This window comes from Pyrus communis, chromosome 13 (assembly GCF_041283825.1).
Source record: "Pyrus communis isolate YQ-2024b chromosome 13, ASM4128382v1, whole genome shotgun sequence".
Taxonomy (NCBI): Eukaryota; Viridiplantae; Streptophyta; class Magnoliopsida; order Rosales; family Rosaceae; genus Pyrus; species Pyrus communis.
Genome location: NC_142577.1, coordinates 30,027,439 through 30,052,461, shown reverse-complemented (window position 1 = coordinate 30,052,461; position 25,023 = coordinate 30,027,439). Strand labels below are relative to the sequence as shown.

The window sequence follows — 25,023 nt, the reverse complement described above, 5'->3', positions numbered from 1 at the left end:
TCGTGACATCTCGATTTAATAATGCAAGGACAGTTAAAACCAATTATACGATGGTGATATGATGATTAACTAATTAGATTCGAATTATATTACAATATTGCTCGAATAAAAAGAGATTTATTTTCTGAAAATCTACAAGAAACCCACCCAAAGCCTGCCTATTTCTGTCGCCGGATACATAATGTTACACTATACACGACTTTACATACTCCAGAGAGGAAAGTCCTGGCTGGTGTTCTATAATTATCCCAACAAATGGTGCAATCAGCTTATGAGAGATGCTAAAAAAACCCAAAAATTTACGACGAATTCTGGTTCAACTTGGGATGGGTAGCAGCGTAAATGGAAGAATTCGTGTCGGGTTTTAAGTGGGAAAGAAGGTGTTGTATGTCCGGACGCAGACTTTCCGCGGCTCTTCCACAGAGAGCTAAAACCTCTGGTCTGGGCTTGCTGTTAGCCTGCACAGGACCTCCCTGCCCTTCATAGTGGACGATGTGATGGCTGAGTAACACAACGGGTTACGCATGGTTAGCTATCGTCAGGCACTACTAACAACAGCTATATCAAACCACAAACGGAAAATTTGTTTGATTCAAGTACAGAAAAGCACTTACAAGAAGTCAATTATATCTGCTATTTCTAATGGCTTGACTGGAATTGGAGGCTGTACATTCTTCCCGAAGACATCTACCATCATACTTAAAATCAACGACAGAGCCTGAAACGGTTTACAAAATGATTAACCACAAACAATTGAAACTTTCTTTATACATATTACTTGGACGAATTCAAAACGCATAAAAAATGATTAAACCTTTGACGAAATTCTAATAAAAGCTCCCAATAAGTGAATTTCTGTACCTTACTGAAGAGGGCGTGCGCAGTGGCTAGTTTAGGGAGCAAGGGACCCATTATCCGGAATGCTATTCTCAACATTGCAACTGAAGTCACTGGCCTGAGATGTTTGATGATAAGATGGGTCCCTTCTAGCCACTCATGTGGGAGGTTACTGAAAAACGAATGAAGCAGGGCAACAATATTACCTGCAATCACAACATAGAGTTAGCTACAAACCCTCGGATCGGGAAGCTAAGCAAGGTTTAGCAGTAAATAACCATTGCATATATTGTAGCATACCAATGGCGGTCGAGGTATTGTCTTGAGCAGCCCATGTTGGATCCAACAAAGCATAACCGACAGCAGAGTCTACTTCTCCCATTGACCCTTTGCCATCAGTGAGCCACCATGTTTCTTTTATTATACGTGATGCCTCTAGATAGAGTTGCATATGAAAATCAGGAGGCAGTTGAGCCAGTAGAAGACCACATGCTTGGATCAATAAGCAAGACAACTGTTGGCATGTATAACCACTTCGAGAAACAAAGTTAGATGCATTTATTCCTGACCCTGAAGCAGCTGACCTGCTCGTGCCCAAGGAATCTGTGCTTCCGCCCGAAGGGGATGTTGGTAAAACAGAGCCTTGCCCAACACCATTTGGAGCTCCGTGCAGGCCATTGCTGGATTGAATTAATGTTGGTTGTATATTGATGACAATCTGAACCAATGATGATACAATCTGGGATGAAGATACAGGAAGAGAGAGCAGTTCAATGACTGCTGTTTCAAGAACCAGCTGAGTATATGTGCCTGGATCCTGAATTTGAAAGAATGCTTTTTGGCCATCAGAAACATTTGCTTGCCCAGACTGCGACGTTGGAGGAGTCTTGTTAGGTGGGGCACGCATTGAATTATTTAAAGCATCATTCGCTCCAGATTTTGAGTTGTTATGCAATGGAGGAATGACATTATTCACTAGTCCCAGTAAGAGAGTTGCAAAGTAATCGGCAGGTGGGCACATGGTGGAATTTGATAAATTCATATGCACCGGGAATGACTCAGAAAATGGGATCTGAAACAAAATTGGAGTTAATAAAGTAACTGGAGGATAATAGTACTCAATAGTCAATGCTGAATACGAAAAAAATAAAAAGGAGAGCAAAGTCTTTACCTTGTTGACTTCGAGTCCATTCAATATTCGGACAATGAGCTTTCCGGGAAGATGGCCATAAAAATATGCAAGTATGTCACGAACAAATGTAAATCTTAAAGGGTGGTATTTAAGAAATGTAGAATACATGACCAGAATTCTTTCAGCTGAATCTATGGCATCATTTTCAATTAGTCTATAAATTATCAACGGAATGACTGGGAGCAAACGCCCTGCAATATCATCGAAGAAAGTAGGATACCTGCATAACATAAAAGACCATGTAAGTGAATAATGATATGCACTAACGATTCACAAAGTTTAGCTTATCTGCATGATTCTTATCTTAGCTTAAAAACCATACTATATAGTCCCAACATCAAACCCCAAAAAAAAAAAAAAAAACAGAAGAAAAAGTTCATATATAACAGATGCAATGCAACCTGTCCTTCCAGGATAGATGATTCCCAAGGGCCTTTTGCAATTCAACTCGCTTAAAGGGTCCAGAGAAAAGCCAGTGTTCAGGGGGACCTCGATTCGCACAATATAGTTTCACCCTCTGTTGAAGTTCTTGCCTATCGAGTAGACTAATCTGCATCACATATTAGTACATAATTGCATCAAGAACATATCTTGTATTGTAGTACATATCCAGATCAGTTTGTTCAATAGATAAAGTGCAATTCTCACATTAACCTTGTTCTTTTTAATTAGTTCATATATCGAAACAAGATTAGAAATTCTAAATAAAAAATAAAATAAAAAGTTGAAAGCACGTACCACGATATGCAAAGCATGGGGGTCATCGTCACGATCAATAAGTGCCAGGAGCAAAATATCCAAAGGGAGCAACTCATGGGTCCAAATATAAAAAGCTAGGTTTGCACAAGCTTTCAATAAAAGATCCTGAAAAAGAAATGAATGAAATGTCCGTAAAAACAACTCCACAGGCATGCAATACACAGGATTGTGTCTGAAAAGCCTAAGAACAATTGACAGACCTGAAAAGAATGGCCATGCTGAAGTTCCAACTGAATTTGATGAAGCAGAACATCCACCATTGTATAAATATTAGATGTTACTTCCTCAGGAGAAAACTCTCTCAAGACACGTGCCTGAAACCATATAAGGAAGAAATTAAGCAACAGTTTCCTAGGCAATACAAAACGAAGTCCGCCAAGACGTCCAGGTTCTAATAGCAATGGATAAATACTAATCATGGTTTTATTCATAATGCATTAAACTTACTAAGTTTACGCTGTTAATGTTTTCTGGGTGCCCTTGCATCAGGATCCATGCACCAGCACATAGATATTGTCGGTGTTGAGGAAAACTGTGACTGATATAGGTCATTACATATTTAGGATCAGCGGAAGGTGACAGAAGCTGGGTGCATTGGTTAATCACAGTGGTTTCGGCCTGCAAAAGAGGATCTTTCATCATTATGTTTATCTAAGAAATATTCATGATGGACAATGTTCCAAAACCAAGTCTGACAGGAGAAGTTAATAGTTTTAAGTACAGAAAATTCTAATCAATCCTGTAGGATAACAAAATCATCTTTATGAAAGGGTAAAAAAAAGTCATGGCATCTGAAGTTTGACAGCAGGAAAAAAAAGATGTTACAGATGAACAAAACAGACACTACGAAATCAAAAAACATGGGAGCAACAACGAACCTGCTGCCATTCTTGAATTGCCAGGCCCCTTTTATCAATCCGTTGGATCAAAACATCACGTAGAAGAGAAGGGAAATAGCGCAATGTTTTCTCTGACCATGTGTGATTACTAGTGGCTAATATCTGCTCTAACATGGTTTGAAGATAAAGCAGATGTTCAGCATCTGCAATTCCTCGTGTCTTAATGATGATCGCAAGAGTGACAACAGTTACTCGATTTAAAGTTTCTGTGAATTCAGTTGGACCCTGCCAAAGTTTAACAATACGTACAATTACATTTCAGTTTGTCTATGAAATTTAAACAAAAAAGGGTTGCTGTTTGGAAAATGCAGTATATACCTTCCCTTCTCTTTTCACCAAGAAAAAGTCTCTCAGAGACAGAATAAGATTCATACACAAGTTCTCAGCCAACCTAAATACACGATGGTCTCCACGTTTTGATTTTAGAGCAGAAACTATTTTCGTAACATCATACATCAAGGCTTTGCTTTTTCCTTGGTACCTATATGGAATATGCGACAACTTATAAATTTTAACTTGCAGTGGCATCGTATGGTAGATGAAAGAAATATAAAGTCAATATTTACAGCATCTGAAGCCAAGAGAGTCCTACCCTATCTTTGAAAATTATAATTAACTTGAAGGAAGTGTAATTTCAACATTTGGATAATACAAATAATCACCTGTAAAGTGGAAGCAAACGGTAATTCAATATTTCAAGCACTACAAGAGTTACGCCTGGCTTGCTCAATACCGAGGGATTCCTTTGCGCCAAATGCTGAGATACAGAATAAATAAATAAATATCACAGTACAAGTTAATGAAACGCAAAAGGTTACAACAGTACTGTTTAAAAAATGGACAAGGAAATTAAATTTTAACAAACGACAAATGGTGCTTACTGTGACAAGGGAAAAAAAAAGAGGAAGGGTATTAACTACAAGTTAAGACGGCAAAGACTTATACAGAGTAACCAAATCAACATCATAGTTACACAAGTGTAGGTGAAGGTGAACGCCAAAGACGTATCTGGAAGACCGACCATACAGACTATCAACTTACGAGAAGGAAAAAGTCAACATGAAGCTTTAATACGTTCTATATGATTTAGCTTATTCAGTAAAATGCTAATAATATAAGGTGGCAACAAGCCTAATAGTAACATTTCAAGGAGTTATGCTACAGACTTGGGGTCAAATTTTGCGTGCTAAGGAAAAGGGCAAACCTCATAGCTTTTGATCTTTAAGTTAAGTGCCCTAGTGGGAGTAAGTTATTAAGATGGATGATCATTTGCGAGAAACATGAGAAACATTCAATCAGAGAAGCAATGAAAACCTTAGAGTTAAAAGAAAATTACATTGAAATGAGAACGAAATAATGACTGAGGTGCAATGAGCAGCAGCCTACAATATGTTTCAGCCATTGCAATACTAGGTACAACCTGCATTTAAAACATAAGAAAATATGTCAAAAGACAGTTCAAAAAGAGTAAATAATAGGTTGGTTGGTATATACAAAAAAATATTTTCTACTAAGAAGCCACTCTCAGATCAATGGTAAGAAGCCATAGCTTGAAGTATAAATTTCTTCTGATTATGCGCAAATCTCAAAATTAGAAATACTGTGATTTCTATCAAAGTGAACAAAAAAGATTCATGAACAGCTCCATAAGGTGCAAGATAAGTGTGTGTGTGTGTGTGTGAGAGAGAGAGAGAGAAAGAGTGAGAGAGAGAGAGAGAGAGAGATAGAGAGAGAGAGAGTAGAGGGGGAGTGGCCAACTCCTTTATTTTCATTTTCCCCTTCCCCATCATTATACATGTAATCCATGTTCTTAGTTCTTACAGCCTGCAGGCTCTGGCTATCCGATATGGAAGGCATACATCAGTAAATGAACAAAAGTTTCAATTACCAATAAGTATACTTAACCAATTTAGGGCTACTTCCAAATCCTAGCTGAAAATAGCAATTTCCAAGAAAAATAAAAGATTACCTGCCCAGAAAATAAAGATTCTTCCATTTGATACGCCAGCTTTAAACATAGGTTCATTGAAAAGCCAGATAACAAGGACATCGGCAGTGGACATACTTCCCGCATAACCATTAGCCTCTCATTGGACTGTAAGTTTGTTCCTGGTAACGACTCTATAACCCCAGCAGAGGATAACCAATTGATCACAGTTTCACAAGCTGGCTGCGCCATGGTGTAAGACACAACCCAAAACATCCCAATTGACCTTTCATCCATATTCATATAATCCATTATTCGGTCCCCTGAAATAGAAACCAACAGATACAAGTTCACAAGATTTCCAGGAAAAATGTCCCATTATAGAACTTACTAAGTCATATAAGGCAATTTTATAACAATCGTTCTTGATTTCGTTGCCAGAAACTGTCAATTTGTAATACTTCTGGAGTGGAATGTACCTTTGCTCGCTGTCCTCCACCATTCATCTATTTGCTTTCCTTTCTGAAGCTGCTCATTATTCAGATATTCTCTAGTTGTTGTGTTCAACGACCAAATACGTAAATTCTGGCAACTACTTATGAAGTCCAGCAGTATACTTTGAGGACTATTTGGATCTGAGCTCCTATCTTCTTTATGAAATGATAGGATCTTTCTTGTTGTCTCCACCTACAAGCAGTAAAGCTACAGGCTATAAATATGACATGATCAAGTCATATCAAATTACAGAGGAAGCACAAATCAAATTGACAGAAGTCATTCTTCGGGGACAAAGTGAAATAATGCCGACATTTAGTTAGTGCAGCTAAATAGACAAAGAAATTGCAAGAAGTGAGACAAATTATGTGACTTCATTAGAAAGACAACGGATTCTACTTTTCAAGGACAACCTTTCTAGCATCTTGATTTAGAGCATTCATCACATGTTCAACCCGAATAATTTGAGCAAGAAGCCAAGTGACGTGATTTGTCCTAAGAATTTGTTGATCACCCTCGTTAAGGCGTGAAACTAGCTTGTCCACAAAATCAACGAAATCAATACAGCCACTTTTTATAAGAAAATAGAATATATCCGAAAAGACAAGCCACTCTTGCCAGCAATTAATATCTGCAAGGAACAAGATATAAGCATTAGCTTACTATAATATCAATCATTATACATGCAGCCAGAACCACAAAATAAAAGTAGGATAAAAGTTATAAAAAAAAAAATTAGGATAAAAAATTATATAGAATTGTACTAAAAAAAAACTATGTAAGAAGAAAAAGGAAGGTCTACAATATCCATAAGAAAGCCATACAGCTAAGAAAAGGCTAATCTTATTAATTAACAATGAAGATAATATTACCTAAATTGGTCAATTTCAATAGCTCAACAATTCTATCAATTGTTGCCTCGCAAATCATTTCAGAGATGAAAACAGCACCAGGAGTAGGTCCTTGAGAAGGAGACCTGTAGCAGGGGGCTACAAGCAGCACCCGTTTCCACCAGTCAGGTGATGGAGTAGTACAAAGAGCATGCCTTATGCAACGCAAAGCTCTCTCCCAATCCAAACTTCCTTTCGGAATTGAAGTTGCAAGGTCCTGCACCAGCAAAAGCAAAGGAATTCTAGATTATATCCCCTAAAAAAGATCCCTAAAGAAGTAGCATAGATACAGAAATTATGCTTGTTGGAGAATATCATTTCTTTTTACAGATATTACTAGTACATTATCATAAATCTAATGATACCAACTATTGTATAAACATGATATATACTGATATTCCCATGACAAATAACGAATTCTTAAATAAATTCATCACCTCTCCATGCAATGGTTCTCCAAGAACACTTGGATATGTGATTGGTGAATACCGCAAGGTTGCTACTGCTTCTCCTGAAACACTAGGAGTTGTCTGCGTGAAAATCCGATGAGTCCCAAAAGTAGGGCAATGTAGGTGTTGATCTAACATTTTCATGTGCATGGCCATCATATCTCGCCTCCTATGGATCTCCAAGATTAGAGTAAATAAGGCTTCATCATCAGGTATATTCTCCATAAATTGCAACCCACTTCGCAGTAATTCGTAGAAGGGCACTCGGCATTTATCATCGTCAACCAAAAGCCAAATCACATCCAAACAGCTATGTAGCCATTCAATTAGCGCCTTTCCAGGTCTCCAGGATCTTACACTATCAGATTCATCAACCCCAAGTTGTTTTTGGTCCCAATTAACCAGCCAATTAAGCATATGGGAAAAGATGTTAGCATGAGTCACTGGTTTTAAATTAAATTCGATTCCAGTTAAAATGATCTTGCAGCACAGCTGACGAAGACTGCTTATGGCATTATCTCTTATAGATGAGTTGAACCTTGCCGTAGCCTGCTGTCCATTGGAGGCTATGTCAGATGATTTAACCGGTGACATAGATGATGGTTCAATAGCAGACTGGCTGGGGGAACCAATGCCATGCACTGAAGGTAATGGAGAGGCAGGACTTGAAACAGCAGGCATTGCTTGACTACCTTGACCAACTGACATTTCTGCAGCAGAGACTGAAGAAAGAAGGGACGGCAAAAAAGTATCCCAGTTAATGTGACCTATAGTACACAAGCTCCTTAGAGCAAAGAGAAGAAACTCCGCCCGTGGCGCATGATTGCTGCATTGCACGACTAAAGATATAAGTACAGACTCTGTCACGACATGCAGTTGATCTTGGTCCTGAAACACACCAAACAACAGCATCAGAACTACTACCTTAAAGTAATAAAACTCCTAACAACAATGATACATAAAACAGCTCGTTTCGAATTGTGCAACTCACAGGAAACTGGCTCTGCAGTTGTTCAAAATCCAGTAGGAACTGCTCGTTTCGAGGTGGAAGCTCCCGATTAAGAGCAAGTACACGCTTCTGTGACTTGTTCCTGAAGAATCGACAACATTAACTTCTTCAAAGTGGTTTTTTTCCAACTCAAATTTTTTTCTTTGATGAGTATTATCATATCAACTGTACAGTTTGAGCACTCAGAACCCAAAATTATAATCTCTAACCAAAAAAAGAACATTAATTTAAATTAGTTCATATAATTCAAACTAATTACGCAGCCTAATTTAAATTAATTCATACAATTCGAACTAATTACGCAGCAAACAGACACACTTACGGAAGTTCTCGAACTGAATCATCGGATTTTTGGCGGCTACTTCTCTGCGAAAAAGCATGAAATTTCTTAATTTCAGATTTATTGAATCAAAAGTTAGAACAAAAAAATACAGAGCGAGTGCAAATTGTACTCACTCCTAAGTAGAGGTCGAAAAGATTGACAATTGCGGCGCGTGCTGGGTGGAACTGGTAAGCTCGCGAGGCAGCTGACGCCGAGGAGGATGGTCTCTGGTTTTGGTCCATTGCTTCAGTTCATGTCCAATCGGAGCTCCGGCGGAGATAATGGAAGAGCGAAGAAAGTGAGGCGGTGGCGGAGGAATCAGTTTTTTCAGGTAGGCGGAGGCGCTTCGGTTTTGTTATAGTGGGTATTTGCGTGTGGATACGGAGCCCCGAATAACATATATTACGCACAGAACGCGGTCAGTGGCGCTAAGAGCGCGGTCAGTGTAAAGGCTCCTCGCCAACAGCCAATTCAATCCCAGGAATAATAACTGTCTTTAATTATTAAATAGTAATTATCTTTTGTATCTTTACCAATAACTATGGTAATATGTACTAAAATATTAGTACTTTTTATGTTTGAAAATAATAAAAAAATAATTTTATTTTTAATTTCGAATATAATTTTTAACCGATCTTGTCACGTTCAAGTGTCATTATACAAAAGTACAATTTTTGTGGATAGATTTCGATAAATTTTTAACCAATTCTATTGTGCGACATGTCCTTCCATCTTTAGAATTGTTGAAAATATTGAAATGTAGTGTAACTTTTTAAATATAATTTTCCTTGTGTAATTCTTAGATAAAATGAAGAAAATCTATTTAATGACCTAGTTTACTAAGGCTATCTCCAACTCTTGGGTTAAAATCTAAAATTTTTAGCCCAAAAATTTTAGTTTTTAACCGATAAACAGTTTTTTTGCTCAATCCATTATTGATTAAAATTTTAACCCCAGATTATTAAAAAATGAATTTTAGGCTTTTTTTTTTCTTCTTAAAGTGACTTTTTTTAAAAGAAAAAATTAGGTAAACTATCCTAATTTAATTTTATGAATATTTTAACCTAAAAATATTTAGATTTCGATAAATATTGAAAAATCACTAACTGACACCATGAAACTCATGTAACACTATGAAAGAATATGAAACACATAATTTTTTTTTTTAAATTACTTTAGCCATTTGATTTAAATTTGGACTATTATATATATATTCACCGTTATATTTGATCAAATTATATCTTAACCATTAGATTCAATTAATTTATAAATATAAAACTAAAAAAAAAAGGGAGATTATATTCACACACTCTAAATTAATTCCCTCACACCTTTTTAATTTTTTAATATTTTTCTATCAAATGTTAGTGGTTTGTAGAAACTATTAAAAATTAAAAGGGTGTGGAATAAGTAATTTGGTGACACACCCCGACCGATATCAGGGCGTGCTGGCCGTCACACGGAGGTGACGTAACCATGTGCACGTGCGGAAGCTAATAAGATAGTAATATAAAAAGTACGAATAATTAAAAACTAGCAAACAAAGTACTAAACAAGTGCTAGCGTAAGTGAGATACAAGTTCATAGCAAGACTACAGCAGTCCAAAAGAAAAGATGCGACAATAGTACACCCGAAGGTGACCCTACGCTGGTGAGTATCTGTCAGAAAAGTCGGGAGAACCCTCTGGGAAACCACCGAAACTGCTAAGCAACTAGAACCTGGAGGGGCGCAAAACAAAAGCGTGAGTGGGCAAAAACAAAGCTCTTTGAAAACCATTTAGTAAAAACGTTCTAACCCCTCGCCGTAAAACCTGTATACTTCCTAGAAAATAAACATATATACGTATGTATACATATGCCAAACATGCTCAAGGGTATGCCAATCATGCTCAAGAATATGCCATGTCGAAACCTCATAATGGAAATGCAAGTGCTCATGTATAAATCATATCAACAACATGTAATCTGGCAGCCGGAGTCACCTAACGTGACCTGTACGGCTGCATATAGAGCTCAAATCTCAAACTCAATAACTGAACCTGCCCACGAGTCGGAACCACCTAAAGTGGTCTGTACGACAGGCCTGGGTGTAACATATATATACGCTCTAGTGCTACGATCACGTGAAGGCTGTGCGAATAATCGCGGGTCACCTACGAGTCGGAACCACCTAAAGTGGTCTGTACGACAGGACTGTGCACCTAACTTGGATCCAAGCTGAGCGTGTGGTGCGGGAGGTGAACATCACGTGAAGGACTGTGCCCTACTCTAGGCGGGAGCACTAACACCGGGGGTGTAGGTTATGAGCTCTCTAAGCATCTCAAATCACTACTGAATGTAAATATGGATAACACTTACCTGGCACTTACCTGTGCGTCCACAGCACCCAATATGCATATGTATATATATACACAACTACTAATGCATGTGATAATGCATAAGGAATGATAATATGATGCATGGTATAACACAAATAACCCTTTTTAAACCATTTATGGGAATATAAATGTATATAGGTATATACGGAAAACCAAAAGCCCACTCACTGGTAAGTGGAAGGGTCGTAGCCCCCCTGCCTCGAGTGACCACGCTCGTCCTCGGGGTACGTATCACCTATACGCGAAACAACTATAAAAACGTTAATTTAAAAGCACATAACCATCTTCTCGTAATAACTTCTCATACATTGCTCAAAATGGACAAATGAATATACCAACGTGCTCTACACAACCTCAGGATCACAACCATATTTTTAGAAAAAATTTCCTCCGCCGCACGCGCCCCCACGCGCCGGCCACGCATGGGCACGTGCGGTGCATACGGACGGCGTCCACTGACGCCGTGAGGAATATTCTGTTATTTCTAACGGATTCCGTCAACGGCGTCAGGAATATTCCGTCAACTCTGACGGAATATTCCGTCTTCTTCCCCATTCAATCTCCGGTGCCGTCGCCGGCGCCGGAAAACTGGAAAACCTGTAAACCGTGTTTTCTCACTCGTTTCTCAACCATTTTCCACGATTCTTGCACCAAAACAACACCTAGAACTAGGAGAACACGACCAACAACTTTTAAGGCCTAAAAACTACTAGATCATACCTGTCCACAAACTCCAAAACCGGCCAACTTCGAACCAGGCGATTCCGACGTCCAAATTCGTCCAACGAAGCACTCCGAGGCTCCTTGGGACACCACCAAGCTACCTATGAACTTCAAAATCCCAAAAACATGCTAAATAAATTTTGCATGAATAGTACTCAAATCGGACTACCTCGAATCGACGTGAAAACGACGGATTTCTCACCTGAAAATGGTATGATCGTGCTCCCCTCGACCTCACGAGCTCAACTGTGCCCTTGGTTTCCTCGATCTGCTAAGGTTTAGTGTAGTTGTGTGTGTGTCCGTACGAGTTCAAAGGGAAAAGAAGAAAGAGGACTCGGGAGAGGGAGAGAGACAGGGAACAGACAGAGGGAGAGGCAGAGTGACAGTGTGTGTGTGTATGTGTGGCCCAACACTTGCCAACACCACACAAACCACCAAACAACAATACGAAAACAAGCTAGGGGTAAAAGGGTCATTTCACATGTAAGTTTTAATAATCTCGGGACGGGATGTCACATTTGGGATGTGTGAATATATTCTTTCAAAAAAATATACATATATGGTGGCCCAACCCTACAAAACTAGGGGGAATCATGAGCTAAATTTGATCCATAAATGAGTTTTGAGTTTTAACTCATATTTACCCCAAGAGTTGGAGCAAGTTAGGGTAAAGTTAGAACCTAAAATTTAAGTTTTACTCCAATAGTTGGAATAGGTCCAAGAGATTTTTTTTTTTTTTTTTAATTGAACCAAAATACCTTTTATATCCAACTCAAAATTAATTAGGTTCAATTCACGGGGTATTGTTGTGTTGATTAAATAGAGGAATCAAAATGATTTATGGGCTCCACGTAATTCCTTTTCCTTATTTTGGATGAATTATATTTTTGAAAATGAGCTAGTATTATGATTATGAAAAAAAACTCCCAAAAAATCCAAGGGCACGGCCATCAAGTAAGGCCTCATTTGAAAGTGTTTCAAAATGATTGAAAGTATTTTTAAATAAAATATTTTTAGATTCTAAAAGTTCTGCAAGAAACACAAGTTATGTGTTTTTTTCAAAATTTACTTACATTTTTACTAAGGATTGGTTACAAAAATATTTTCACTAAAAACGATTTTAGCTATTTTAAAAATACATCCAAACGAGCTCTAAGAATCCTACCTTAGGTTTTGAGCGTGAGAATCCCTAGGTTTCAATTATGAGCTTCAGCCTTTGTGGATCTAGTAAGGGCTTTCATCCAATCCCGAAGGATGACTGTAAGTCATCGTGCCCTTTATGTCATGGGCGCCACACATGCTACTACAATGATCGGGAGAAAAGGTTGCGATCTTGCATCAGTGCACGACTTGGTTGATTTGTCTAGGGTTATACTCTTATGCCCTAATACGAGCTTAATGTAGTTTTATGATTACTTTAATTCCAAAATGTTTTATAATGTTGTTCACAATGTAATTTAATGTGAGAAATTTTTAGTATGATAAAAATACAGTTTTATATACTAAGTATCATAATATAAATAATTAAAAAATATTTTTCTTTAAATATCTAACTATTTATATTAGACACTTGATGTATCACTCTATTCCAGCACATCGGAGAATCTTTCTTTTGATGTAGTCTCTTTTTTAGTTCCATCGGAAAGAAAGCCTCTTTGCACAACAAATGACAATCTAAAATCCAACGTGTCTCGTGGGGCTACCCATTTTACTGAATAATACATAAATATTCGCATAGAAAAAGACAAAAACATGAAATAAAAAAAGAACTGAAACACTGTCCGGAAAAAGACCGTTGCATCCAGCTGTACCAAGCCACGTCAGCACAAGTGGTCTACTCGTGGACCGCGAACTCAGACTAAACATTAAACCTACTTAAGCCCTCTGATTCGAGAGGCCCAACATCCGTGGTAGCCTAGGCTTTTCTGCATTTAATAGTTACTATGCACCTGCATGTAAATCTCAGCCGTCCGATCTCTGACACACCCACACACTCTGCGATCCTCTGCCTTCTGCATTTACAATTTCACCCCCTTCTCTCTCCTTTCTCTGTCTCATCAGCTTCCACAAACCTCAAAAGGAGCTCCTTTTCTCTCTTTATTTGCTCTCTATTCCCTTCTTTTATTCTTGCCCTTTTGGTTTCTTGGGGATTTATTTAAATTAGAAATTCTTTCTGGGCTCTGTCTTCTGTGGGGGGGTTTCATTTGTATGGTTTTGGAGGGCAGAGAGGAAGGATTTCATGGCTACTCTGCTATTCTTCTTCCTGTTGGCTGTCTCTGCAGTTTCTGCTGGTGAAGGTAAGCTTTTATGCCTTTCTGTACTTTTGTATATATTTTTATATATACATATGTGTGTGTGTGTGTGTGTGTGTGTGTGTATTCCTCGTATGTTTAAGCCACTCTAAAATCTTAAGCTTTCAATTCTTAATAATCCTTTTTTTTATGATTAAAATCTAATTTTTGGATGTCTGCATTGTGTTCTACGAGTTCCTATGTGACAAAGACCCTTCCCTTCTTCTTAAAGTTACGTTCTTTTGGTGTTTTGATGCGTTTCCGATGTGGGTTTTTGCCTCCTTTTTTCTGGGTCTTCTTTAAATATGTTCAAATGAATAGTTGTTTTCTAATAAATCTGCAAAGTCAGTGAGTTTATTGTGACTGATTTGTATATAATAGGTTTAGAAAACATTCTTTGCAACTGTTCTGGTCAACAAAATTTAAATTTGCAATAGTCTAGAGTGGTCTTCACTGTTTGACTTTGGTCAACAAAAGTTAAGTTCCAATAGTTTACGAGTCCTTTGATTTGATTTGAAGTTTCAATTTTTGCCGCACTTTGAGTCTTTGACCAAAAAAAAAAAGAAGACAGGTTCTTCCGAAAGATGCAGTCTTTCAAAAGAGAGAGAGAGAGAGAGAGAGAGAGAGAGAGAGAGAGAGAGAGGGTGCCTTTAGCTGATTGAGAGATCCAACAAGAATGCCGCGTTTTTGTTGGTTGAGAGATCCAACTTGTTATGCAAGTCAGTCGGAGCTATTTACCATTTAGGCTGATTGTTTCTATACTGGGAGGTAAGCTGTCACTTTTCCCTGATTGTTTCCTACAGCTTCAAACCATATGCCATATGTAATATGTGCCGACGACAATATTAGCATAGCTGAGATTCGTATGATTCTTAAGACTGTTGGGATGTTTCTTCCGTGCCACCTTCATCCCGTCACAGCTGTTTAGTTGTATCATGGATTCACGGTGCCTGTCTATGCAGAAAGAGAACATGGTGGAGCGGTAGCTTGGGCCCATTATCTGGTCTCTAGACAGGAGATTAGAGGATTGCCTCCGGCTTGTTTCATGTTTGGTCATGAGGGTCTAATTGGATCAGTACAAACTAATTAGAGTTGTTCCTTAAAAAGTAAATTAAGCTGACAATGTCAAGATGGTTTTTCTGGATATCCATAAATTCGAAACATGTCAGATTTATGAGTTATACTATCCGTTCTACACGCATGATGAAGTGTTTTCAGAATACAAGATATTCCGTTTCACAGGACAATTTTGTTGTCTAATCCTGCATTCTTTGTTGATGTTTTGCAGATGCCTTCATTGGTGTAAACCTCGGTACAGATCTTTCTGACATGCCGAGCCCAACTCAGGTGGTGGCACTTCTTAAAGCTCAAAATATTCGGCATATCAGACTCTATGATGCTGACAGAACCATGCTCCTCGCTCTTGCAAACACAGGCATCCAAGTGACGGTTTCTGTTCCTAATGACCAGCTCCTTGGGATTGGCCAGTCCAATGCCACTGCTGCTAATTGGGTTGCTCGCAATGTGATAGCCCATGTCCCTGCCACCAACATCACTGCTATAGCTGTTGGATCGGAAGTCTTTAGTGCCCTCCCAAATGCTGCTCCAGTCCTAGTTTCTGCCCTGAAGTTCATTCACTCTGCACTTGTTGCGTCTAACCTTGACCGCCAAATTAGAGTCTCTACTCCACACTCTTCCTCCATTATTCTCGACTCCTTTCCACCATCTCAAGCCTTCTTCAATCGTTCATGGGACCCGGTCATGGTGCCCCTGCTCAAGTTCTTGCAGTCTACAGATTCATATCTCATGCTCAATGTCTACCCGTATTATGATTACATGCAATCAAACGGTGTAATCCCCTTGGACTATGCACTTTTCCGCCCTCTCCCTCCAAACAAGGAAGCCGTGGATGCTAATACACTGCTGCATTATACTAATGTCTTCGAGGCTATTGTTGATGCAGCCTATTTTGCAATGTCCTATCTAAACATCACTAATATCCCCATTGTAGTGACCGAGTCAGGCTGGCCCTCAAAGGGTGACTCAGCGGAGCCAGATGCCACACTTGACAATGCCAACACTTACAACAGTAACCTAATTAGGCACGTGCTTAACAACACGGGGACTCCCAAGCATCCTGGGATTGCTGTTAGCACTTATATTTATGAGCTCTACAATGAGGATTTGAGACCTGGGTCTGTCTCTGAAAAGAATTGGGGGCTTTTTAATGCTGGTGGAGTGCCAGTTTATACCTTGCACTTAACAGGTGCTGGAACTGTGTTGGCAAATGACACAACGAACCAAACCTTTTGTGTTGTGAAGGAAGGTGCTGATAAAAAGATGCTACAAGCAGCCTTGGATTGGGCTTGTGGACCAGGGAAAGTTGATTGCTCACCTTTGCTGCAGGGTCAACCATGTTATGAACCAGATAATGTGCTCACACACGCAACATATGCTTTCAATGCATATTTTCAGCTGATGGCCAAGTCACCTGGAACGTGTGACTTCAAAGGGGTGGCTACCGTTACTACCACAGATCCAAGTATGGTATCATGACATGTTTATTTGCATCATAGTTTCGATTACTACAGACTAGCTTATGAGCTTTGATAAAACTTTAGTAATGAAGACTGTAATCAAGAAGAAAATTTTCTGTTTATTGCACCGTCAGTGTGTAATATTCTGCACTTTTGTTGGTGAAAATCTTGCTTTGTTACTGATATATTTCATTGCCAATTCTTGCAGGTCACGGCACTTGTATATTTCCAGGAAGGTACAAGTTTAAACTCTCTCATCTTATTACAAATATATTTTAACTTCCAAGAGACTACCAGAAATAATCTAACCTTTTGTTCCTTTTTGGTGAATGTAGTGGCGGGAGAAATAGCACTTTCGTCAACAGCACATCACTGGCTCCTTCTTCAAATTCCACAGCTTCTGGGTGCCTTTCACTATTTTTCTACAGTGGTGGTTCCTTCACAAGCTCTGTGATCATCGGTTTCTTAGTTCTGAGTGCAGTTCTCTTGTAGAACACGGTGAATTTGTATTTCCTGCAAAACTCTTTTGATAGAAGAATATTTTTTAGAGACTCAGTTTGGCACCCGTTGGGAAACTTGCAGCAAGACCCAATTTTGTACCCTCCCAGGAGGAATTAGGGGGTGGCAAGCTTTGATTTGAACATATAGGCAGAAGCAAGTAGTGGTTGAAAGGTGAGTACTTGTTCATTGGAATTTGTAGAAACAAATTGGAAGGGGGATCATTTAGGATTATTTTGGTGTACCTATCTTGTTTGCATAAATCTCGTTTTTGCTGACAGTTTTATTCTTTTGTTCCGGACTTTGATCCGTCCATTTATATTCAGCGTGATGAATTCAAGACCCTTCATGTAAATCTGCCTGTTTTTCTTCATATCCTTCCGGCTTTTCTTTCGTAAGATTTTGCCAGTATTAACTTAAATGACGAACAGAAATCATCCAATTGTTCAATAAACATGGCACAACCAAATTATTCAACAACGCTGTGCAAATCTACAATGAATTTTGTATAACAAACATCGCAAACGAACCCGGTGGAACCAGGAGGACAGTATCCTTTGCCGGCGTGTTGCTTACAGTACGGCTTGTTGCAGAAGTCACATTTGGGAAGTTGCAGCCAGCAATCCGAACACAAGATATCTGCACAAACAGCCTCCTCCATTTCTTCACAGTCGACGCATCCGCCGCACTCTTGGCACCTCGGAATGCAAAAGTTGCATCCTCTGCAATCAGTCATTGGCCTGTCTATCTTTGTCCTGCACGTCCTCCTTGGACAGTCGAAAACCATCCTAACCTCGTCGCATTTTGGGCAAACTTGGACGTCGATTGCAGCGTGACCATTGTCGTGTCTGGAGGTTGGGCAGTCCTTGTACTCGTGAAACAAAAGAGGCCGTGATCCTCCTGGCTGCTTTTGCTGTGACCGGTTTATCTGGAGAGATGACTCAAGCGTTTCGAGGTGTTGTTTGTTCATGTTGTAGATGCCGTATATCATTACGCTCTTTAAGCCGTGATGATTTTCGGATAATGTTTTGGCAGCTCGAATGACTCCGTTGGGTGTTAAACCGGTGCATCCCGGTACGTAGAGCTGAATCAAAGATTCAAAACGAAACAAAATACAGGATAAGATGGTTAAAATCGTGTTCTTGAGTAAGGCAATTCCGACCATTCGTATCTTATCCGCCAAGAAAACCAATCGAAATTACCTATCCGGCGAAAACAATTCATATAAGATTACATCCATACCTTGTTGATAAGAGGATTCTGCTCAACGACCCTTTGAAGCCCCTCATCTGTAACATTGGCACAGTTCATCAAAGCCAGAGATCTCAACCTACCATTAGCCTTGGATGTGATTTTCTTCAAAACCTCATCAGACATCCTCAAGTTCAACGGTGCTTTGACGATGATATTTAGCCATGGTAATACATCTGTGTTTACTGCATCCCTCAGTATCCTACAAACTCCGCTAACAGCAAGAAGCTCGAACAGAGGAAGGTAAGCTGAAACAAGGAACAATGCCTCGTGCGGTGGCCCTGCTTTTTCATCTCCCGAACTGTCAGTAGCTTCATGTTCTTGGTGTTCCACCGTAGACTCTGAAATCTCCATGTTTCTCGGGTTTAAGTGATGGTGGTGAATTGTGCAGAAATGAAGCAGAACGTATCAAATTTCTTGGAGAGAGAGAGAGAGAGAGAGAGAGAGAGAGAGAGAGAGAGAGGAGATTACAAATTGGGTTTTGAGATTACGACTGATATGAGCAGTTTTTGTCAAGTTGTAATAAGTCGGTGGAAAGAAAATATCTCAAGCTTTTCTTTCTCCCCACGCAAATGAACACTGTCAAATGCTAATGTAATTAAAATTTTAACAGCATTCTGTGCCACTCCAGATAACATGACATGAATTCACAACGTTTTCACTGCAACAAATGTTTTATGCAACGGAACACGAGTGTTTGCAACTCATCAGAAGAAAATATAACTCATTTGTGCTTTTAGTACAGAAGCGTGAAATGCAGCATGAAACACTACAAGAGGGAACACGAACGTTGATAATTATTGCAAGTCTTGCGATTTTACATATTAGCTGACAAGGAAAATATCACACGTACAAGCAAGGACACGTCTAAAATTGGCGGCCATTGTCAATGGTCCAAAGGCTCAACGGCTGTTTTGAAAAGAAGAACGTAAACCTTGTCGATAGAAAAATACAAGAAGCCCCCAGTTGAATGCGTCACGTATGAACCAAAGCTAGTTCCCACAATGCAGTGCCAAGCTGGACCGTATGATGAATCGAAATCCTGTCAATTAATACAAAAACATTGTCAACTCTCTATATGAACCAAAACTAGTTCCCACAATTTCAATGTTTCCTTGTATATTTCAGTACACATCGTTACGATCTCACTGCATCCCAAGTTGTAGCATAGAAACACAAAATCTAGTGTCTCAACATACTAGTCTTGTGATCTCTCAGATTCTCAATCAGTGACGTTCATTGGTGCTTCTTGCACAGCATATTCAGTTACCAATATTCGACTGAAAAACGACTGTGAACTTCGAATTTATCAAGATCATGTGTTTGTCAGAAACCCGTCTCTTTCATGCAAGAAATTGTTCTTGCAGAAGAACAGAGAATAATAATTGAGGTGTCAATGAAGCAGAACCTAGACTGCTAAGACTTACAATTCTGAATTTGAGTCTAAGACACAAAAATGCCTGCTTCTTTTGATAATCAATCAAAGAAACTCATAGCAAGTCCTTTTCGGGTCTATTTGGGATTGCTTCAAATAGTTATAAGGCGTTTTTTGGACAATCAAAAGCGCTTTCGATTGCATTTGATAAAATAGCTCAAAGTGTTCTTTTTCCAGAAAGCACTTGAATTTTCAATAAACATTTCAATGTGTTTCAAATCAAACCCCCTTATACCAAAAGCGCTTCCTACAAAAGCAATCCCAAACGATTGCCACATCTCTCTTCTTTCCTTTGGTTTTTGATCCTAGGGTGAAAATATAACTTCAGAATACCCACTTCTCAAAACCACTTGAACAACAACTCAACAAACATTGCAAGCATGCGACTACAAACCAAAAGGATGAAAACCCAGTAAGAGAAATGAAAACAATAATCTGATGAAGGCAAAAGATTTCACCTTTTTAAGCGCGAGAGCGAGGCGTTTGCTGTCGAGCTTCCCAGGCATGGCGTCGAGGTGATCCCGCGCAGAACGAAAGGCGCGGTTTTGCAGAGGGATGGGCATGTCCGATGCCCTGACTCGAACATTGAGGCGGTCACAGTGATCTTGTTCCTCCACAGCTTTCTTCTTCTGTATCAAACTGCTGAGGAACTTGCTCCGCCTCTCCAGCTCCAGCTCTGCTCCCTCCATTTCTCTCTTGGCCAATGATAACTTCACTCTCTCACATCAGTCAAAAAGCAGCATTCCATAAAAAGTACCCAAAGAAAGAAAAGGATAAAAAAGGAGAGAAGGAAGAGGGAACAGAGGTCTCGATTGCAATGTTATTTGGGTTATATATTTCCTTTTGTTTGTCTTTTGATGCCTTGTTTGCGTATGGGCGAGGGTGTTGGGCTAAGGCCGGGCGCAGTGGAGGAGACAGCTTTTCCGTACTTCGATTCGTAGCAAGCTGCAGGCCGAAACAAACGGCATTGCCTAATGCCAGATAACCTTTTGTTTGAGCTTTTTGAGGTAAAATTGTTCACAAGGAATTGATTAAGGACGTTTACTCTATACTCGAGTTCATTTTTAAACATTTTTCTCTTGTTATCGAAAGTATTTACAAATGTAGTTGTATATGCAAACGTGAGCGTAAACATTGACTAGAACGAATATTATATGTATTCAAAATCAAATGTGCTCTGCATCCGAAGTCGAATTCTCCAATTACAAAAACTAAGCTCATGAACTTATTATCCTAAGTCAGACTAAGTTGATCGGATTCCTTTTTTTAACGTCCCCATGTCCCTCCTGATTGGCGACATGGGGGCGTAAAAAAAGAAAGAGAGAGATGGGGTTTCTCTCACTTTTGGCATAGTGGGAGGCCCACACGGCAGGCTGTTGGCTTAGTGCCTCAACTCTCCTGTCATCAGGTCATCAACTTCCTTGACCTTCCGACACTAGGCAGACATCAACCCCATACAGAGCCTTACGACTTTGCGAAGACTTGTGTTTTTGATAAACAGTCATCCATACCTAGTCACTACGACCCTCTTTTTAAGAGGGCACCCTTTCTCCCAAAATTACAGGACTATTTTGCCAAGTTCTTTAGAGATGGGTGTCTCGTGTTCCTTATTTTCTACCTACTCACATGTGTTGGTTTCGAATACCATATATTTCAATGGTCATTAGTGATCTAGTATTTCAAAAGCACAGAAATATTTTTCACTCCAAAGGTATATGAAGGGCCTCAACCTTTTCAACAAAGACACGGTAATTGCGGGGAAAAAAAAAAAAAAAAAAAAGAAGGAGGAAACGATCAATGATGAATGGGTCAGTGAGTGGCCCCATCTCATTAATTTCTTTAGATTTTTTTAGCATTGACTTGACTCATATAATCCAAAAGGAATACGTGTATCTAACTGATGGTTACATGAATTTCCTTGAAGTTTATAAAAGCGTGTTTGGTATTCTATTTAAAAATTTTAATTATTTTTAAACCTATTTATCAAATATATTTGAGAACATTTTTCTTTTTTAAATCTCAAATTTTTAAAAACTTGAATTTTTTTAGCATTGACTTGACTCATATAATCCAAAATGAATGCGTGTATCTAACTGATGGTTACATGAATTTCCTTGAAGTTTATAAAAGCGTGTTTGATATTCTATTTAAAATTTTTAATTATTTTTAAACCTATTTATCAAATATATTTGAGAACATTTTTCTTTTTTAAATCTCAAATTTTTAAAAACTTGATTTTTTTGTTCAATTGAATTCATACCTTGTGAGCACGAAATTGGAGGGGAGAGAGAGAAGAGCGGCATAAATTGGAGAGAGAATAGCGGCATAAATTCGAAGAGAGAGATTAGTAGAAATTGGTGAGGGGAGAGAAGACCTGGAGAGCGAAAGAAATTGGAGATCAATAGAGGTTTGTTAAGTTAAAAAAAAAAAAAATTAAAAACTCATTTTGGTGTTTTTAACAAATTGACAAATTGGCTATGTCTTTAAGTTAGTCTTAGGTCTAGTTTTTAAAACTAATCAACTCAAATTTGGTTAAAAAAAATGAAGCAACTTTATGAGCCTTTACATCAACACGATCTGCGAATGAACATATTTGTTCTTCATTTTTTCTATTTTTCCTCTTGAAATTTAAATTTATTAATTCGTTTACATATTATACAATGCTCATTACATCAATAGTTCAACATTTCATGTATTGTTTGTATGAATATATAACATCGTGACAACAAACTTGGAATAAACACTAAGTACAATACATAATATAATATAAGTGGAGTTTCTGAGTTTCATTTATCTCGACTCATGCCTTCCTCCACCACCGGAGCCATCGGATTCATTGCAACTCCTTCACGGTTCCTTTCCTCGATATTTCCATGCCATCCTAATTATTTTGTTATTCAACATTAATCCAAACGAGTCAATGCAAACAGAACAAAAAACATTAACCTAAAATATAGATTTCCATCTAACATTTATTCAATTGGAAAGCTCAGTTTGTGGCCAAAACAAAACATTAGAGAAATTTAATGATATTCGTGCGTATCCAAAGGGACAAAAATCAAAGAAATAAGATCAAAAGTTTAAGGAGAGGTTTTTCCTATATATTAATCATATGGTGACATGGTAGACCTATTCTACGGTCAGAAATTTTTATGTGTAACTGGTTGTTTATCCTAATATTAATTAGTATTAATCATATCAGTGACACATCCCTTGATTGCATCTTTGAATTAAAAAAATAGAAATAAAAAAGCAATTACCAAGTTTCAAGTCGAAACCGCGAAACTTGAGCTCACGGTACTCTTGGCACAAGGCGCAGTGCTCACAGAAGCAATGAACCAAGCAGTCCCCACAAGGGCTCTCTTCCAAGCTGTATTGCTGTCTCATTTTGGAGCGGTAGAAGCATGAATAGCAGCATGGACAAGCTGTCACACAAGTAATAAGTGTGTACAGCGCTCCACTGGCACCACAAGCTGCATATCATTTCGTTAACTAATTAGTTAACCCTCATTAATCACTTAATAATACACCTTAATCCCATTTAGAAAGAAGGAAAAGGAAAGGAAGAAGCTTAATTAGTTAATTACATGTAGAACCCTTATCCACAATCTCTGCAATTTGGCCAAAGGTGATGCATGGACACCAAAGTGTTATGCAACCTGCATGTAGACATATACAATCACATGAATCATTAATTCACGAGTAAATGATCCAATATTTCATCCAAATCAAACCCCATTATAAATCACTTTAACAGATTCATCACACACACACACACACACACACACACACACACATATATATATATATATATTTATATACAGTAGTAGGATACACACATATATATTTATATATATGCGTACAGTTTTTGAAATCGGAGAAGCAGTCGCAGAGGCCGGTGGACCAAGGGATGAGAGCACGAGGGCGGAGACGGGATGGGGGGTGGGTCATGTGGGAGTGGCCACTGTGCGAGCTCATGTCTTCGTTAGAAGTAGTAAAATAAGGTTCAGTGCTGGAGCTGACCGGGATACCTGTCGGCGCCGGCGGGGCATCTTGGTGGTGATGGTGGTGGTGCTGGGGGTCGGACGAGGAGTACTTCTCGTATCCCCTTGGGTGTGACGAGTACATGACGGCCGAAGATAGGTGGGGAACGATGAGGAGGTTGAGATAATATGATCTCAGACAGACTGAGAGAGAAGACTTGGAAAAACTTTGATTTATTCTACAACCGAATTACGGGCGAACGCCGCGTTGCGTTGACTTGACTGCGAGTCTCCTCCGTCTACGAGTCTTCCTGAATGCTTCCTTCCTTACAGGGCTGGGCTAAAGTTTTTGAAGGCCCATGGAAAAGCCTTTGAAAAGGGCCCTTTTATATGATCAATTTTTTTTCGTGGATTGATTTTTGAACATCTATTTTCACTTTTTGCATAGTTTTATTTATTTATTTATTCAAAACTAATAACTAAAAAAGATGGATCTGCTAGAGGTGGAAAAGAGCTTTTAAAAATTACTAGTAAGCGTATCCGCGTATTGCTGTGGAATTTTGAACTTTGTTCATAAAGTCTTGACAATATGTGGCAAAAAGCACTGTTTCATGTTTACATTATATACAACATTCATGTAAAGTCTTAAAACTTTGTTCAAGTTAACAGAATTGGGGACATTGGAATGCCAAACTCAAGAAGTGTTATTTACATCCATTTATTACATTGACACCCAAATTTGTTCCTTTATAGACACCCAAATTGATAATTCCGATGATGATTTGTTCCTTTTATGTCCAAACTGTATAAAAATACCTAAAAATTTGTTCTTTTATAGACCCCCAAATCCATAACTCCGACGTCTCTTTCACTTTCCACAACGCCATCGAACATCAATATAACAACCGAACTCAAATAGAAAAAAAAAAAAAAAAATTAGTGAAACAATAGTGACTTTATTATAATATTAAGAACTTATACAAACATTAAAAATAATATTTTTATAAACGAGAGTCCACAATCTAAAGAGACTTTAATAAAACATAAAAGGTCAACTCGGTTGAATACGATGGCAATACAAGCCCACAATAAACAAATGAACACATAAAGTCTTCAAAACATTCATGCCGAAACTCGACAGACTGAGA

General features: G+C 38.6%; 5 protein-coding genes across 5 annotated transcripts; 1 reads left to right on the top strand and 4 right to left on the bottom strand.

The window, feature by feature from the left end:
• Positions 1-33: 33 nt before the first annotated feature.
• LOC137737511 (mediator of RNA polymerase II transcription subunit 23) lies at positions 34-9,258 on the bottom strand. Its single transcript, XM_068477018.2, has 21 exons — positions 8,914-9,258; positions 8,780-8,823; positions 8,440-8,539; positions 7,437-8,336; positions 6,982-7,216; positions 6,523-6,740; positions 6,094-6,301; positions 5,657-5,937; positions 5,024-5,107; positions 4,350-4,444; positions 4,006-4,168; positions 3,667-3,912; positions 3,236-3,406; positions 2,989-3,102; positions 2,768-2,893; positions 2,431-2,579; positions 2,009-2,249; positions 1,138-1,909; positions 862-1,043; positions 615-718; positions 34-501 (listed from the first exon to the last, which is right to left on the bottom strand). The coding sequence occupies exons 1-21, from the start codon at positions 9,019-9,021 to the stop codon at positions 300-302; spliced, it is 4,743 nt and encodes a 1,580-aa protein (XP_068333119.2). The 5' UTR covers positions 9,022-9,258; the 3' UTR covers positions 34-299.
• A 4,591-nt stretch (positions 9,259-13,849) lies between these two features.
• On the top strand, positions 13,850-17,561 carry LOC137737839 (glucan endo-1,3-beta-glucosidase 3). Its single transcript, XM_068477408.2, has 4 exons — positions 13,850-14,177; positions 15,460-16,713; positions 16,917-16,944; positions 17,044-17,561. Exons 1-4 carry the CDS (start codon positions 14,120-14,122, stop codon positions 17,198-17,200), a joined length of 1,497 nt encoding a protein of 498 aa, XP_068333509.2. The 5' UTR covers positions 13,850-14,119; the 3' UTR covers positions 17,201-17,561.
• Positions 17,562-17,617: 56 nt separating this feature from the next.
• On the bottom strand, positions 17,618-18,966 carry LOC137737840 (F-box protein SKIP28). Its single transcript, XM_068477409.2, has 2 exons — positions 18,449-18,966; positions 17,618-18,290 (listed from the first exon to the last, which is right to left on the bottom strand). Exons 1-2 carry the CDS (start codon positions 18,809-18,811, stop codon positions 17,676-17,678), a joined length of 978 nt encoding a protein of 325 aa, XP_068333510.2. The 5' UTR covers positions 18,812-18,966; the 3' UTR covers positions 17,618-17,675.
• Positions 18,967-19,231: 265 nt separating this feature from the next.
• Positions 19,232-21,667, bottom strand: LOC137737841 (dynein light chain 1, cytoplasmic). Its single transcript, XM_068477410.2, has 2 exons — positions 20,351-21,667; positions 19,232-19,499 (listed from the first exon to the last, which is right to left on the bottom strand). The coding sequence occupies exons 1-2, from the start codon at positions 20,579-20,581 to the stop codon at positions 19,344-19,346; spliced, it is 387 nt and encodes a 128-aa protein (XP_068333511.1). The 5' UTR covers positions 20,582-21,667; the 3' UTR covers positions 19,232-19,343.
• An 803-nt stretch (positions 21,668-22,470) lies between these two features.
• On the bottom strand, positions 22,471-24,131 carry LOC137737807 (protein PLANT CADMIUM RESISTANCE 2). Its single transcript, XM_068477368.2, has 4 exons — positions 23,756-24,131; positions 23,480-23,551; positions 23,153-23,365; positions 22,471-22,773 (listed from the first exon to the last, which is right to left on the bottom strand). Exons 1-4 carry the CDS (start codon positions 24,018-24,020, stop codon positions 22,679-22,681), a joined length of 645 nt encoding a protein of 214 aa, XP_068333469.1. The 5' UTR covers positions 24,021-24,131; the 3' UTR covers positions 22,471-22,678.
• Positions 24,132-25,023: the final 892 nt, after the last annotated feature.

What these genes read in the sequence shown, in the direction of transcription:
- LOC137737511 (XM_068477018.2), bottom strand. Translation starts at nt 9,021, where the DNA reads ATGGACCAAAACCAGAGACCATCCTCCTCGGCGTCAGCTGCCTCGCGA. An exon ending in AACTGCAGAGCCAGTTTCCT is followed by an intron (nt 8,337 to 8,439) that starts GTGAGTTGCACA and finishes GGTGTGTTTCAG; the next exon opens with GACCAAGATCAACTGCATGT. An exon ending in CAATTCAAGAATGGCAGCAG is followed by an intron (nt 3,407 to 3,666) that starts GTTCGTTGTTGC and finishes CCTCTTTTGCAG; the next exon opens with GCCGAAACCACTGTGATTAA.
- LOC137737839 (XM_068477408.2), top strand. Translation starts at nt 14,120, where the DNA reads ATGGCTACTCTGCTATTCTTCTTCCTGTTGGCTGTCTCTGCAGTTTCT. An exon ending in TGCAGTTTCTGCTGGTGAAG is followed by an intron (nt 14,178 to 15,459) that starts GTAAGCTTTTAT and finishes GATGTTTTGCAG; the next exon opens with ATGCCTTCATTGGTGTAAAC. An exon ending in CGTTACTACCACAGATCCAA is followed by an intron (nt 16,714 to 16,916) that starts GTATGGTATCAT and finishes CAATTCTTGCAG; the next exon opens with GTCACGGCACTTGTATATTT.
- LOC137737840 (XM_068477409.2), bottom strand. Translation starts at nt 18,811, where the DNA reads ATGGAGATTTCAGAGTCTACGGTGGAACACCAAGAACATGAAGCTACT. An exon ending in AGAATCCTCTTATCAACAAG is followed by an intron (nt 18,291 to 18,448) that starts GTATGGATGTAA and finishes TCTTTGATTCAG; the next exon opens with CTCTACGTACCGGGATGCAC.
- LOC137737841 (XM_068477410.2), bottom strand. Translation starts at nt 20,581, where the DNA reads ATGGAGGGAGCAGAGCTGGAGCTGGAGAGGCGGAGCAAGTTCCTCAGC. An exon ending in TCGCTCTCGCGCTTAAAAAG is followed by an intron (nt 19,500 to 20,350) that starts GTGAAATCTTTT and finishes ATTAATTGACAG; the next exon opens with GATTTCGATTCATCATACGG.
- LOC137737807 (XM_068477368.2), bottom strand. Translation starts at nt 24,020, where the DNA reads ATGTACTCGTCACACCCAAGGGGATACGAGAAGTACTCCTCGTCCGAC. An exon ending in CTTCTCCGATTTCAAAAACT is followed by an intron (nt 23,552 to 23,755) that starts GTACGCATATAT and finishes GTCTACATGCAG; the next exon opens with GTTGCATAACACTTTGGTGT. An exon ending in TGTGGATAAGGGTTCTACAT is followed by an intron (nt 23,366 to 23,479) that starts GTAATTAACTAA and finishes AATGATATGCAG; the next exon opens with CTTGTGGTGCCAGTGGAGCG.